Source organism: Rhinolophus hipposideros (genome assembly GCF_964194185.1).
Source record: "Rhinolophus hipposideros genome assembly, contig: HAP1_SCAFFOLD_95, whole genome shotgun sequence".
NCBI classification, from domain to species: Eukaryota; Metazoa; Chordata; class Mammalia; order Chiroptera; family Rhinolophidae; genus Rhinolophus; species Rhinolophus hipposideros.
This window is the reverse complement of record NW_027669123.1, coordinates 96,377-111,338: the sequence shown is the minus strand read 5'-3', so window position 1 is coordinate 111,338 and position 14,962 is coordinate 96,377. Positions and strand designations below refer to the sequence as shown.

Sequence of the window (14,962 nt, the reverse complement as noted above, 5' to 3'; positions counted from 1 at the left end):
AAACGAAAATTTTATTTTCAGATTTTTCCAGCTGGGATTCTACTTCTTTGACTTTCAATCATGGAACTTGTCAAATATCCGGGGATTCGAAATTTGGTGATAAAAGGCCATTTGCCACACACTCAATGAGACCTCTGTCAGCACCCACAGAGTTTGGACAGATGCCCGTAATAGACAAACGAAAGACGCAGGTTGTAGGTGTGTTCCTCTTACATAATTCTTCCCTCCATGAATTGTGTGAATCACAGCTACAAGAAAACAGAGAAAGCAAAGAAGGAAATAAAAAAAACAGAAAGAGTTCAACCCTAGCCCACCTCTGTGTAGGTTGATCGTAGTTATGAATTTCCTATAGTCATTTTGTAGCAAAATCTGCTTTATGTTTACGCAACTCACAGCCAAATGGAATAAGTTTTAGCAAGACATTGGCATTCTTCCTCAATCAGAGTAACATAAGGAAATAAGAAAGGGAATAAGGAGAAAGGGTGAATCCATTTAGACTAGTATTTCACGTACCCTGGGGAGTATATATGCATACATGCACACATATATAGGTACATATGTATATATCTGTATATATATATATATATATATATATATATATATATATATATCTGTGTATATGTGTATGTATATAAATATATAAATATAAATATACACACACACACACACACAGATATACAGCAGAGGAAGTAAAAGTTCTTCATGTATTAATTGCCCACCAGTTGTATCAGTAACATTCACTCTACTATAGTCTTCAGGGGTGTTCCCAAACAAATATTTTTACATCACTTGAATCTGACGCTTTCAAAGTTCTGTGTTTTTCTATTGTGTATTTACAATGTATTTGAATTTTTTTTCTTTTAACAGTGGATGAGTGTTCTCAATGCGACCCTGCAAGCAGGTAGGATTTTATGGATTTCTAAAATTGCATGTTAACTAAGAGACTGCGGAGAGAAGCCAGTAAGCTTTAATGAGTGTTCTGCTCTGGGCTAGACCCTATACTATGTGCCTAACATTGGTTATCCCAGGTCGTCGGCACAGTAGATTTGCAAAGTAGCTGTGCTGTTCGGCCGTTTTTATTCATTAGAGGAGTGTGGTTCCAGGAGGTGGATTAATTGACACTTGGTTCCATAGTTACCAAGTGGCTGACCCGTGATGTGACCTTCAGCCTGCTTGGCTTCCCAAGTCCGTTCTCTTGTCCCTCAGCCTGTACTGAGAAGTGCCTGGACAGGTCTGGATTCAAGATTCAGGTGCACGTCAGGTGGCCTCAGAGAGTCCCGTTTAGTGATGCCTTAATGCTGATTTAGAAGTTTCCTATCAAGCCCAGTTAGCCCAAGCTTTTGTCTTAATGTACTTGACAATTGCAGCAGTCACGAGAACCTTGTTTTCACCATCAGTGTTGAGGGCATATGTCAGTTCGCTGTGGCCACAGAACCACAGGTTGTACATAAGCAAGACCTAATCAGATAAATGTTTTCAGGTATAATGCGATGTACCCTTCTTGGGACGAATTGTTGTTCTGTAAGTGAAGATCATCTATGTATAGACTGTTGTGCTAATTCAGCACAAATTGAGAGGATATTTCTAATTGACTTCTCTACTTACTGACTCCTCAGACTGTGTTTTCCTTCTGGCTAATACCTTTACCTTGTTCTAGGAAGTTTTTTCTCTTTTTCCAGAGTCTTTCTTCCTTCTTCCATGACTTTTCTTGATATTTTACCTTTTTCTCTGCTTTACTCGGGGTAGTTTTGTTGCTGTTGTTGTGTTATTTTTTTCCACTTCTGCCAGCTAAGTATTCTCCATTTTTCTTGACAGAATCAAAAGTACATAGAATTCCAGGTGTTGAATAAATGTTATCAATTAATTATTCAAAACACCCCCTAGTACTTCATGCTGCCATTAATGTTTTGGTCAAGTGGTTGATCACATGAGGAGTTTGAACTGTAAGAGATTGAAGTGACTTCTTTGAGTACAGTGAGTGATGAAATGAGATTAGTATAGGTTTCTAAGCCCAGTACACTTCCTTCTTTATCATCCTTTGGGTGAGTGTTTTAATTATGGAAAGCTCTAGTGAATGCAATGGAAGAGGCTAAGAATGGAATTAGCAGGGGAATCTACATTTCAAGAGGAACAACACAGGTTGGGATAGGAATAAGGCTCTTAGAGCAGAGATTAGATAGAGATCAGATGAGGGAAAAGAGATCAGAATGGGAGGGTATGACAAGGTAAAGAGAAATTACAGGAAGGAAGGACACAGGATGTTGGTAGTTGTCTAAAAAAGCAGATTAAAATAAGGGGCTCAAGGGCGTCCTGCCTGAACAGGTTGCTGCTGTTTTGTTTGTTGAATTGGAGGAACCAGCAAAATTTAAGGTTTGTATGAAAACATATTAAACCTTTGAGCCTCTGGAAACATTCTCTTTATAGCAAGTAGGAATGTGGTATCATCCACCTGCACCCGAAATTACAGAGGGGGTCCCCTTGAGTCCAAAGGCACTGGAGATTGCTGAACTACATAGATCTATGGCCCACGGCAGGTGTCTCGTCACCTCTACCTCTTTGCCCAACGCGCTGATGTCCTTCCCATGGAGATGGAGGGTTGGGCAGAGGGAGGACTGATTGTGAAACCAGTAATGGAGTTGGATAGGTGGTAACATGCCTGTGTTGGGAGTGGATGACTGAGGCTCCATTTAGCTTGTTTTCCAGGAACAGGGAAATAGAGAACTCCTACTGTGGGTCATTTGAGCCCAACCTTGTTTCAGGAGTCTATGCCTTCGTAGGCTGAAGTTTTCAAGGTTGGAGATTGCCAGGAAGCTTTGCGGACAAGTGATCTGGGAGTGGGGAGGCTAACAACGTACATATTTGTTCTTTGACTTTTGTACATGTAAGTTGCAAACATTTCATGCATTTCAGGGACCTCACTGTAGTGTTTTTGAGTGAAAACAAGGAATGGGGTAAGTTTAGTAACTGCTTTCTATGTTAAAGAAGCAAGACTGCCGTTTTTGACCCACACAGATTAATCTTTGAACCAGGGACAGACCGTGGAGAAGGCTCAGTGTATCGTTCTACCTTGATTTAGGTCATTGCTTTTGTCCCAGTTCAGGTTCCTATTATCAGCTATTAATTGCGTTTTCAATTCAGCCTTCAGGACTTTTGGTGAAAACAAGGTACTCTCAGGTGTTGCCAACATGTTTGCTGTCATTCTTTGTTATGGAAACTTAGAGTGTCTCTTCATTAAATATTGCACGAGTTGGGAGTGGTGGAGGCAGCAATAGATAACTGATAGCTTTTCTAGAACATCATCTAAATTTTAATCATATCAAGAAACTTCATTTCATATGCAGATAGCTGAATTGTACTCTTTTTGTTGTTGTTGTTGCTGCCTTTGTAAAGAAATGAACTCACTTGTGTCTGTTGTGTATCTTTCCCCGGAAGTCTTTCCTGGAAACCTGGCAGTGATGATTCATGGTCTACGTCAGACGATGGACTCTTCGATGTTGGTACCAAGGTAAAAGGCTCCTGTGTGAAATTAACTGTTGTGCTCTTAATATAGTTTTGTGTAGCGCCGAGTTGTAAAATTTAGTAGTGCTCCACCTATCATTGTTTTATGTTTGTTATGGAAAATTGGTCAAGGTGAACCATTTTATAACATATGACCATTTGATGCTTCGTTGTTTTGTTGTTGTTCTTTTAACTTTAGTAAGTATCGAAGTTGGGAGCTGAAAAAAGAAGGGTCTGGGAAATGTATAGTGATAGTAAAATTCTATAGGGAGTTTTCCCACAGTGACGGAGATATGCAATTTGGTTAAAGGTAAGGATTCTTAATGTGACTTTTACGTTATACCAGCCTGACTTTTATCATACTCATCCCGAAATGAAATCTTTAATGGATCAGGTACTCATTGTAACAGTCATGAATTCTTCCTGATACCTTTCAGTTTTAAAACTATATAGCATATGACATATAGTTTTATTTTTTTACGCTTTGTATGTTGGTAGGGTATACTTGTTAGGAGGGAGTGTTTTCTCCATTATTTTTTCACTTACATCCCGTGGACATTCCATATTATTTTATATTAGTTTCCGGTATACCAGGTTCATCATTTAGACTTAAAATAATAGTAGAAGTTTTGAAAGTTTAGAATTCATGTTGTCTATCTCAAAACCCATATTACAAAGGGATTCCACTGTGTTCTACATCATTGCATTGTGAATATTTTAAATGTCTTTATCTAATTGAAGAGTATATGTTTTGTATAAAATAATAACCAATTTGAAAAGCAGAGGTTCTGTTTTTTTTTCAAGTTTAGTGTTTTAATGGCGTGTTTGATTACATGGTTTTTGATGTGTGGGCCCCTGCGTCCGTATAAGCAAGAGCGACACAGATTTTCATTTAACTGATATGCTGAAATACTCCATAGTCAAATCAACACTTGTTCTGTACCTATTCTGTAACAAGCATGATCTGATTTAATCCTCAGAATAGCCTTGTCAAGAAAGGGAATCCTCATGTTCAGAGATAAGGAAATGGAGTCCAAGGCAATCTAGGCAGCATGTCTTGCAGTAGCCAGGGAGAAGTTTGAGGGTTTGATGCAAAATCCACTTGGCTCCAAAGCTGATGATGCTCTTAGCTGCTCCCTATAAAAACATGTCCGTGAGATTTTATGCCCATTGACCATGATGCATTGACCAAAGTAAAGAAAGGAGCCGTGTCTGCAAAAGACAGGATCCTTTCTTTACTCTGGTGAAAAGCAGTGATTCTTAAAAACTACATAATAAAATATCAAATTTCAGAAAGTTTTTAGTTTAAATGTAAAATTTTTCATTTCTGTTACAGTTGACATTCAATGATGTCAGCCTCAGGTGTACAGCATAGTGGTTAGGCATTTCTATAATGTGTAAAGTGGTACCCTGATTAGTGTGGTATACCTGACACCATACTTAGTTATTACAGTGTTATTTACTATATCTTTGTGCTGTACTTGACATCTACATGACTATTTTATAACTGCCAATTTGTACTTCTTAACCCTTTAACCTTTTCAGTTTGTTCCCCGATACTCTTCCCTCTGAGCAACGATCAGTTAGTTCTCTGCACCTATGAGTTTGTTTCTTTTTTCTATGTTCATTTATTTTTTTTTACATATCACCAATAGGTGAAATCATGTGGTGTTTGCCTTTCTCTATCTGACTTTTTTCACTTCGAATAATACCCTCTAGGTCCACGCACATTGTCGCAAATGGTAAGATTTTGTTCTTTGTTTACAGCCAAGTAGTATGTTGTTGTGTATATGTACCACTTCTTCTTTATCCACTACGATGGATACTTCAGTTATTTCTTTATCTGGAGTATTGTAAATTATGTAAATAGAACCATACAGATGCATACATGTTTCAAATCAGTGTTTGGGATTTCTGCGGAGAAAAACCCAGAAGTGGGATTGCTATGCCACCTGGTAGTTCTGTTTTCAAATTTTTGAGGAGCTTCCATATTGTTTTCCATTGTGTCTGGTCAGATTTGCAGTCCCACCAACAGTGCACGGGGCTTCCCTTCACATCCTCATCAACATTGGTTGTTTGTTGATTTATTGATGACGGCCATTCTGACAGGTGTGAGGTGGTAGCTCATTGTGCTTTTAATTTGCATCGCTCTGATGATTAGTGGCACTGAGCATGTTTTCGTATGTCTCTTGGCTATCTGTGTGACCTCTTTGGAGAAAAGTCTATTCAAGTACTCTTCTCATTTTGTAATTGCATTGTCTTTTGGTGTTACGTTTTATGAGTTCCTTATGTGTTTTGGATATCTTCTCCCATTCATCTGGTCGTGTTTTCATTTTGTTGATGGTTTCTATTACTGTGCAAAAATTTTTGAGTTTGATGTCATATATATGGCTCTTGTAGTCCTATCCATTCTGCCACCTTATGTCTTGACTGAAACATTTAACCTATTTACATTTAAAGTAATTTTTATACGTATGTAATTATTGCCATTTTATTATTCATATTTCTTCTGCTCCTCCTCCTCCTCCTCCTCCTCCTCCTCCTCCTCCTCCTCCACTTCCTCTTTCTACTTCTACTTCTTTTTTCAAGTCCTCGTTTCACATTTCTTGATACTGGTTTGTTGGTGCTGATGCCATCATCTTTTTCTCTGGCAAGTCTTTACCTCTCCTTTGATTCGAAATGAGAGCCTGGCCGGATGCAGTAATAGTAATCTTGGTTGTAGATTATTGCTTTTCATCACTTTCAATATTTCTTGCCAATCTCTTCTGACCTGCAAATTTTCTCTTGAGAGATCACCTGACAGTCTTATGAGATCTCCATTGTACGTGACTAACTACTTTTCTCTTGATGGTTTTAATATTCTCTCCATGTCCTAACCCTTTGGAATTTTAATTATGATATGTTTTGGTGTGGACCTGTTTGGGTTCATTTTGTTTGGAACTCTTTGTGTTTCCTACGCTTGTGTGTCTATCTCCTTCTCCAGGTTAGGAAAGGTTTCCATCATTGTGTATTCCAATAGGTTTTCAATTCCTGCTCTCTCTCTCTCTTCTCCTTTAGATAGCCTTACGGATGTTGTTACACCTGATATTGTCCCAGACATCCCTTAAAGCACTTTCTGTTTTATTTTTTTTTTATTTATATTCATTTTTTTTCTGTTCTGATTGGGTGTTTGTGCTACCTTGTCTACCAAATCACTATTGAACCTCTGCTTCACCAAATGTGGTGCTGATTCCATCTATAAATTATTCATTTCAGATATTGTATTTTTCATTTCAGACTTTTTTAAAACGATTTCTATGTCCTTTTTATGTTTGCTGTCTCTCCGTTGAAGTTTTACTTACTTTGTCTATTCTTCCCCTAATTTCATCTAGCATCCCTATAACCAATATTTTGAACTCTGTATCTGGTATATTGCTTGTCTCCGTTTGGTTTACCTCTTTTTCTAGAGTTTTATCCTGTTCTTTCATTAGAGAAATGTTTCTTTCTCTCTTCTTTTTTCACTGCCTCTCTGTGTTTGTTTCTCTGTATTCTGTAGATCTGCTAATTCTCCTCGTCTTGACAGTATTGCCTTACATACCAGGTGTCGTGTGGGGCCCAGTGGTACAGTCTCCCCGGTCACCTGAGCCGGGTGCTCCAGAAGCTCGTGTGGGTGGTGTGTGCCCTCCTGTTGTACTTGAGCCTTATTGCTGTTGGCACATCTGGGTGTGGAATTGACCCTCAGGACGACTGGCTGTGACTACAGTAGATGAACCTTTGTGTGTGGGCTGACCCCACAGAGTGAGATCGGCTGTAGCAGGGCTCCGGTGTCTGCTCAGTCCATGGCTTGGGCGTGTCATTATGGAGCTATTTTGGTGATGTTCTGGTGTTGCTGAAACTGATCCCCAGGTGTGTTGGATTTGGGGCCTCTTGGGAGGGGCTGTGGGGCAGGCCCAAGTCAGCTGCTGCTTGTGCCCAACCGGGAGCCACCTAGGGGAAGCTACAAAGTGACCTATTGTTGGCAGCTGCCTTTGTGGGTTTGGAGGCACCGGGGAGAGGCTATGCTGTGACACAAGACAGGCTGATGGATAGGATCCTAGAAAGAAACGGAAGTCCTCAATATCATAAATTGCAGCCCGAGTGGCTGTTGTAAACTAGAATTGTGATGATGCAACACCTCTGCTTCCTGAGTGACTCCCCATTACGTGAGGGTAGAATTCATCTGCTAGCATGACATGTGCCTTCTTTGATTTGGTTCTGATTCTGCAGTTGTCTCTCCATCCCATTCTCAGAGTTCCAGGCTTACCTCATTCCTTTGCTGCCCTCACTTACAACATGTTGTTTCACACCTCAGGCTTTTGCTCCTGCTGCCCTTCTGGAATCCCCTTCATGCCTTCCCTCAGCACCTTGTATAACTTTCAAGATGCAGCCCTATCTTTGCAGTATCTGCTGAGCTTCCCTGATACAACGGATTGTCGTCTCTTTTGTGCCCTTACTATACTTTATTCACTTCAGGTGTCGAAGTGGAGAGCGGTACTTTTCTGTTGTTATTTTTCATGTATTATATCTCTACTCCTACTAGAATGTAGGACAAAATGTTTCATTTCTATTTCCATCTTCCCCTGGGTCTGTGCCTATGACGGCTACAGTAAAGTTTTCTTGTCTTACCTACGGATGGACTGAGTGAGTGAGTCAATGAGTAAATGAATAGGATGTTTTCTGAAGTTGGGTTTTTCTTTTCTTTTTTCTTTCTTTTTTTAATAGAAAGAAGCAACCAAGCCAGCAATTCGAAAAAGAGAAAATCGTGTGGATATTATTGAAAGTGCTCCACAAGACCAAGCAAACAATGGTAATTTGACTTGTGTTGATGGAGCACACCAGAATAATATAAGTGGTAATTTAGTGACTATCTATGAATTCTTTCTAGCTTAAGCTCTGCTATAAAGAAATCTAACATGTGTCGATCCAAATGTGATATTCATTTCTTTTAAGCATTTTTTCCTATCTTTTGGGCAAAAGTATCCCCACTACTAACAGCTGCTTCTTCTTGCAAATGCTTCGTTCCCCTGAATTCTTTTCTGCTATTACTTTTATGGAAATAAGCACGACTGAAAGTGTACTTAAAATGCATAGTAATATATGTTCACATTAATGTACCTGTGACTACATTTTATAGTTATAAAGTCATCATTAGGATTAGGACAAGATGAAGATGAAGAATCACCTTGGGATTCTGAGGTACTGTCTTACACTATTATTATTATCATTACTATTTTAAATATCACCATTGAGTGATGTTAAAATGAAAAAGGTATGCTTTGACTTTACTTTCTCGCCTCTGCATTTCCTCATACAAATCATTTTTTATGGTTTATCCTATAATGAATAAACTAGCTATGTGCGTAATATAATAAGACAGCGTAGTACAATTCTGCTAACTTGCAAGTGTCACTTAAGGAAGTCAGTGTGGAAAAGCATAAAACACTAAGGCTTCCAAGTCATAAGGAATCAGTTTGGGTTGTGAAGTTAAGTTCACCTAAAAGCTAAAGAATTATTCCCGGTCAACCTATGCCCAAATGCATGACTCTGTGGTTTTTGTAGATGTGCAAATGTCCTAATGAGTCAGAAAGAAAGAAATTGGATTGTAGGGTGTTTTTTTTTTAATAATTTGGAACTTGAAAAGATAATGCCTGGGACATCAAAGTATTATTATATTTGTAATGTCGAATAGATCTGCAAGAAACCGTTCCAATGAAAAAAGACCATAGTGAATAGTAATAATACGTAGGATTATACCAACAGTAATCAGCTGAGCGCTGTTTTAATACAGGACAACTGTCTTGTTCAGTTAAAATAGCATGCATTGAGTGTCTTGATGGCAACCATACTTGTAGTAATAGAAGTACAAAGTAATGATGAGCTGATGCGAGGTGACAGCTGTGGAAAGAGATAAGAAAGGTGTGATCTTCTGATACAGGCAACTGCAGCCTACTGGTCTAGACACTGTGTTTGAGGAAAGAACAGAATGGAATCCTGGATGGGTAACTCAATAGCTACAGAATCTTGGGAATAGTATAAAACACGTAGGCTTCCAAGTCATAAGGAATCGGTTTGGGTTGTGAAGTTAACTTTACCTAAAAATTAAAGTTATTCCAGTTCGAACTATGCCCAAATGCATGACTTTGTGGTTTTTGTGGATGTGTAAATATCCTAATGAAATTCAGAAAGAATTTGGATAGTAGGGTTTGTTTGTAACTTGGAACTAGGAAACATAATGTCTGGGATATCAAAGTATCATTATATTTGTATTGTCAAATAGGTCCGCAAGGACATTTTCTACAGTAGGAAAAGCCTGGTGAATACTAATAATATGTTGGATTACACTAACAACAATTTGGCTGAGTGCTGCTTTAATATGTAACAACTGTCGTGTTCAGTTAAAATAGCAAGCATTGAGTAACTTGATGGCGACCGTACTCGTAGTACTAGAAGTACAATGTAATGATGAGCCAATGTGAGATGACAGCTGTTGAAAGATATAAGAAAGGTGTGATCTTCTGATATAGGCAACTGCAGCCTACTGGTGTAGGCACTGTGTTTGACGATAAGAACACACTAGAATCCTGGATCGGTCACTTACTAGCTGTGGGATCTTGGGGAAACTTCTTTTTAACCTGTCGGATGTCAGTGACCTCATTTGTCGTAATGGTACTTATGCCTACCTTTCAGTATGTGGAATGAACTAATGTGGTAACAAATGTGAAAACACTTTGCGAAGTGTAAAGGGAGCTATAGAAATATAAAATCAATGATCACAGTGGGCCGTAGTGACTTACTAAATGGTGAGGACACTTTCTGTAAACCTGAAGGACAATCAAATGGCAGTAGTGTCAAGAATAGAGTGGAAAAGTTAGAAGGGGCATGTGGATTTCCAATCTGGGGGATGCTAAACTTCAGGAGACTGTGATAGGCGATACCCTGTAGATGTGTAGTGTTTCGGTACTTGAGGCTCTGTTGGTGCGAGCTCAGTGTTTCACCTTGAGTAAATTTCTAGTTAGATACCAGCTTTGTGCTGGGCAGTTAGACACTGAATGGGGAAGTTCAGGGGTTCAGCTGTAGCTGTAGGAGCAGAAAAACAAATGAACAGTCCATTGTAAGTCACTATATCTGGGTCATTTAAAGAGAATGGAGAATGCTGGGTTAGAGAATATTGTCATGGGGGGGGCACGGTTGTAGTTGGAATAGGAGTGGGAGTGCAGTTTCGGTGGTCAGGAAAGATCTTCCTGAGGGTGACAAAAACGGCCAAGTGAAGCATGAGAAGGAGCCAGTCATGTGAAGATCTAGGAGCAAAACCTGCTGGGCAGAGACAACAATGGATCACATCTGTTCATCATTTCATTCTAATGTCTTGGAATGGCCACCAAGCAGGAAGTGGGGTAACCATCATCAAACTGTTTTCATATTTGTTGTTTTGGGTGGAAAAGAAATAAAATGTGCATAGTAAGTGTCTGGTACATTTCAGATGACTATAATAAATAAATGTTCTTATTTTTCCCTGATTAGAAATTATTATACTTTTTTGAAAAGTTGCATAACTATATATAACATTTTCCCTATCATTTATTGAAACACAATTTAATGAAAAGTTTTTCTTATCTCTTTGCCACTTGGTTCAATCATGTTTTTCTATCAAATTTTTTGTCAAATAAGAGTTCGGTTTTTCCTAGCTCTTGTTGACATAGATGAAGTAGGTTCTAAAATGTTCTGTCTAAACTCAACTGGACATACACCAAGGGTTCTTACCATGTCAAGCAAGTATCTTGTTTTAACACTAAAAAACAAATGTCATTAGAAATATTTAACAGTTATATCAAGTACACTTATCAAAGTATTAGGTTGTTGTGAAAGTAATTGAGGTTTAAAAGGTTAAAAAAAATTGCAAATCTGCAATTACGTTTGCACGAACCTAATATATGCTTAAACACATATTTTTCAAAAAATCCTTTTCTTGGAGGTAATAACTTTAACATTTTCATCCTGAATTATTAACTAGAGATGGTGTGAAGTGTCCATTAATTACTAATCATCTTGTTTCCTAACCCCTTCAGCCGAGCATTGAAGTGGAAGATCCTGTTCCTAACAGAGCTGTAGGAATGGACGATGTGCAACCCTTCAGACCAGGTACACTGTGTAATACCAATTTAATTTTGGGAAGGAGTACGCAAGGACATTTGACATGCTCACAGTCTTCTATTCAGACTTACTTTCCTTTGTTACAAATTTAATTGAAGTATTTCACATAAACAACGTGATGTCATTGTTGGTATCGATGTTTGAGAAAAAAGACATCGACAGGAATAAGAAAACAAGATTTTAAAAGGGTGACTTCACTAAAATGTTTCTCCTCTTGTTTCGATATCCTAAATGTCCCAGTTTGGAACCCCTGTACTTAATAGGGGTTCTCAGAGGTTAATAATCAAACTGGAAGATACTTCCAGCGTTTCAAATGGTCATTTGAATTTTGACGTTTACCCAAGTAAGCCTCAGTTGCTACCATGTCATTTGTGTTTTAACTTTACTTCCTCTTAGTGTTGTGACACTGATGGTCTTAAGCCAACCAGATGTTCTGCTGAGCAGACACTGGCTATGTGTGTACGTGCGTCTATGGTGTCTTCGATTATTAAAAATGGGAGAAGTAATTAATGATAATAAATATTTGGTAGACACAATCTTTGAAAAAAGGCATTCTGAAGCTTTTGTGCCTTGGGATGCTTTTATGCTATTAAAAATTATTGAGAATTCCAAAGAATATTTTTAAGTCGGTAGTCTCCGTAGAAAGTTACAATATTAGAAATAAAAACTGAACAATTTAAAATACGAGCACACACAGTCATGCATTGCGTGAGCCATTGGAGCTACGACCCAGTAACCATAGAGCTATGATGTCACCATCAGAGCTGTGATATCACGGCTGTGGAAAACTCTACTGTACACTTAGAAGAGAATGAGAGTGAAAATGGCAAATGACATTCAGTCTTTCTGTGAAAATAGCTTTGACCTTTTCGGGCCCCTCGACTGACAGACCTTGGGACTTCACGGATTCTCACATGACATTGGAAACCACCGTTTTAAATGATGTACGGGCTTCCTGGATGTGAAGTGATAAAAGAGGCTTTAAAGCTTCACTTCTACAGTTGTTGTGGTTTTCTTTCACTTGTCTCATAGATTTAAGCTGAGATTGTGTTTAAAAAGCAAAAGGAAAATGTTTTGTTATGTATTTGTTTTCTGTCTCATGGTGCCCTGTACTCTTTGGAGCTCATGGGGACCCAGTTTGATCCCATTTTTCCTTGGAAACAATAAGGTCGCCCAGGACTGTAATTTGTCATATGAATATCTATTTATCTAAGGTTTAAAAACGAATTCTGAAGATATTGGAGCATTTAGAAAAGACCATTTTCTTATAATAAATAGTTTCTTATTTGAAGTAGTACGATTCATTAAAAGTTTTTGTAAACCCATGTTTGTCATGCATATTTAAACTTAAGTGGTTACACATAACTTTTGACAGTAACAAAAAAAAGCATACCCTGCACCATCTTAACTATTAAGAAGGAAATATTTAATTGGAAACACATTATGTAATAGAAATTGCTGCGTGACAATAGTTAATTAAACTTACCTATGTAAATGGCAAGTGTAGGACACCTAAAATAAAATGTATTCTGAAGGAATAGTGTGTTTGGGGGAAAAGAGGACGTGTGACTGCTTCTCTGAAAAAGGAAGTTTTACAAGATAGTCAACTTTGTGTTATTTTTACATCCTGATAAATGAAAACTTAATCCCAGAATTCAGATTGGGATTCTACTTCTTTGACCTCCAATCATGAAACTGGTCAAAGATGCAGGGATTGGAAAGTTGGTGATAAAAGGCCATTTGCATCACACTCCATGAGCAAAACTCTGTCAGCATCCACAGAGTTTGGACAGATGACCGTAATAGATAAACTAGAGACTCAGATTGTAGGTGTGTTTCTGTTATGTAATTATAGGCTCCATGACTTGAGTGAATCACAGCTACCAGAAAACAGAGAAAGCAAAGAAGGAAATAAAGAAACAGAAAGTGTTCAACTCTAGCCCACCTCTATGTAGGTTGATCGTAGTTCTGACTTTCCAATAGTCATTTTGTGGCAAAATCTACTTCATGTTTACTCTGTTTATGGAACTTAACAGCCAAACAGAATGACTTTTAGCAAGACATTGGCATTCTTCCTGAACCACAATAACATATGGAAATAAGAAAGAGAATGAGGTGAAAGCGTGATTTCCTTTAGACTAGTATTTAGCATACTCTGGGGAGTGGGCAGCAGAATTATACTTAGAACATTAGGACCAGATGGGAAAACTTCATAAAGATCTAAAGGTTGCCTAGTGAAACAAAACATAGTTTCTTAGCCTTAGTTTTATATTCTGAATTCAAAAGTATCAGTTAAAACTGTATGTATTGTAAATGAAAAAGCACCTTCCGAAACCAACAATCAAATATTTCTTGGATTTTCTATGGCTTTATATATTTTAGAATTGACTTTCCCAGCAGTGATGGGAATCTCAGCTGTGTCCGCAGTCTGTCTCCTCTTCTCTGTCTTCTTCCTTAAACCCCAGTGCTGAATCCTCAAAGGTGAAAAGAAATTTTCAGAATAGTAGAGGAAAACATTTCAGATATAAGGAAGGGTGTACACTGATAAATGCATCAGAAGTAAGTCATTCTGGAAACAATGAATGACATTGCAGTTGAATCTTAGGGTGTTGTTCAAAAGGTATATTACGAGGTAGAGAACAGAGTATATAGTGCAACTCGATGTGTTTGTACTGCATTTCTAAATTGTAGGGTTTTTTTCTGATTGTTTTTCTATCGATGTTCATTGAATGAATTTGTGGATGAATTTTTGACATGTTTGTATGCCTTTCACTTTGTGACATCTCATATTTCCCAAATGGTTTGTTAGCTAATTAGAAGTGTTAGCTAATTAGAAGTATTTCTTAAGTAAAGTAAATATTCAGGAAAAGATGACGCTTAATTTGAAGTCTCAGTTGATAAGATGTTATTTTCTGTATTTATAAAGATTATAGCTTTTATCTAATTGTTCTAAGTAGTTCATTTTAACTAATACATAGATTTGTCAGCAGGACAACACCTAGGAATGACATCAGAGGAAGGACAAGCGAGGCTTGATGGAAATGAAAAGAACTACACACATGTATGTGAAATTTAATTTTAAATTTCTAGTATAATATGGTTTTCTGTGCTTTAATAATATAATAGAGTCCAATTGAAATTACCTTCCATGCTAGCCTTTTAGAGTCAAAAGGTCATAACTGAATGATATTTATAACATTTGAACTAGTTACAAAACTTAAAATGTTGTTAGAATCTATAGATATTCATAGCTCAACTTTATCTTTGGATTGAGGCAAAAATAATAATAATAAAG

General features: G+C 37.8%; 1 protein-coding gene across 1 annotated transcript in view; it reads left to right on the top strand.

Moving 5' to 3' along the window:
• LOC308495676 (ankyrin repeat domain-containing protein 26-like) overlaps positions 1–14,962 on the top strand; it is a 96,584-nt gene that overhangs the window by 3,353 nt on the left and 78,269 nt on the right. Inside the window, exons 2-8 of the mRNA XM_081080646.1 lie at positions 22–198; positions 868–901; positions 3,433–3,505; positions 8,239–8,323; positions 8,651–8,712; positions 11,583–11,655; positions 14,658–14,728. Coding sequence (XP_080936772.1) covers positions 22–198; positions 868–901; positions 3,433–3,505; positions 8,239–8,323; positions 8,651–8,712; positions 11,583–11,655; positions 14,658–14,728 — 575 coding nt within the window. The remainder of the gene's footprint in view (positions 1–21; positions 199–867; positions 902–3,432; positions 3,506–8,238; positions 8,324–8,650; positions 8,713–11,582; positions 11,656–14,657; positions 14,729–14,962) is intronic.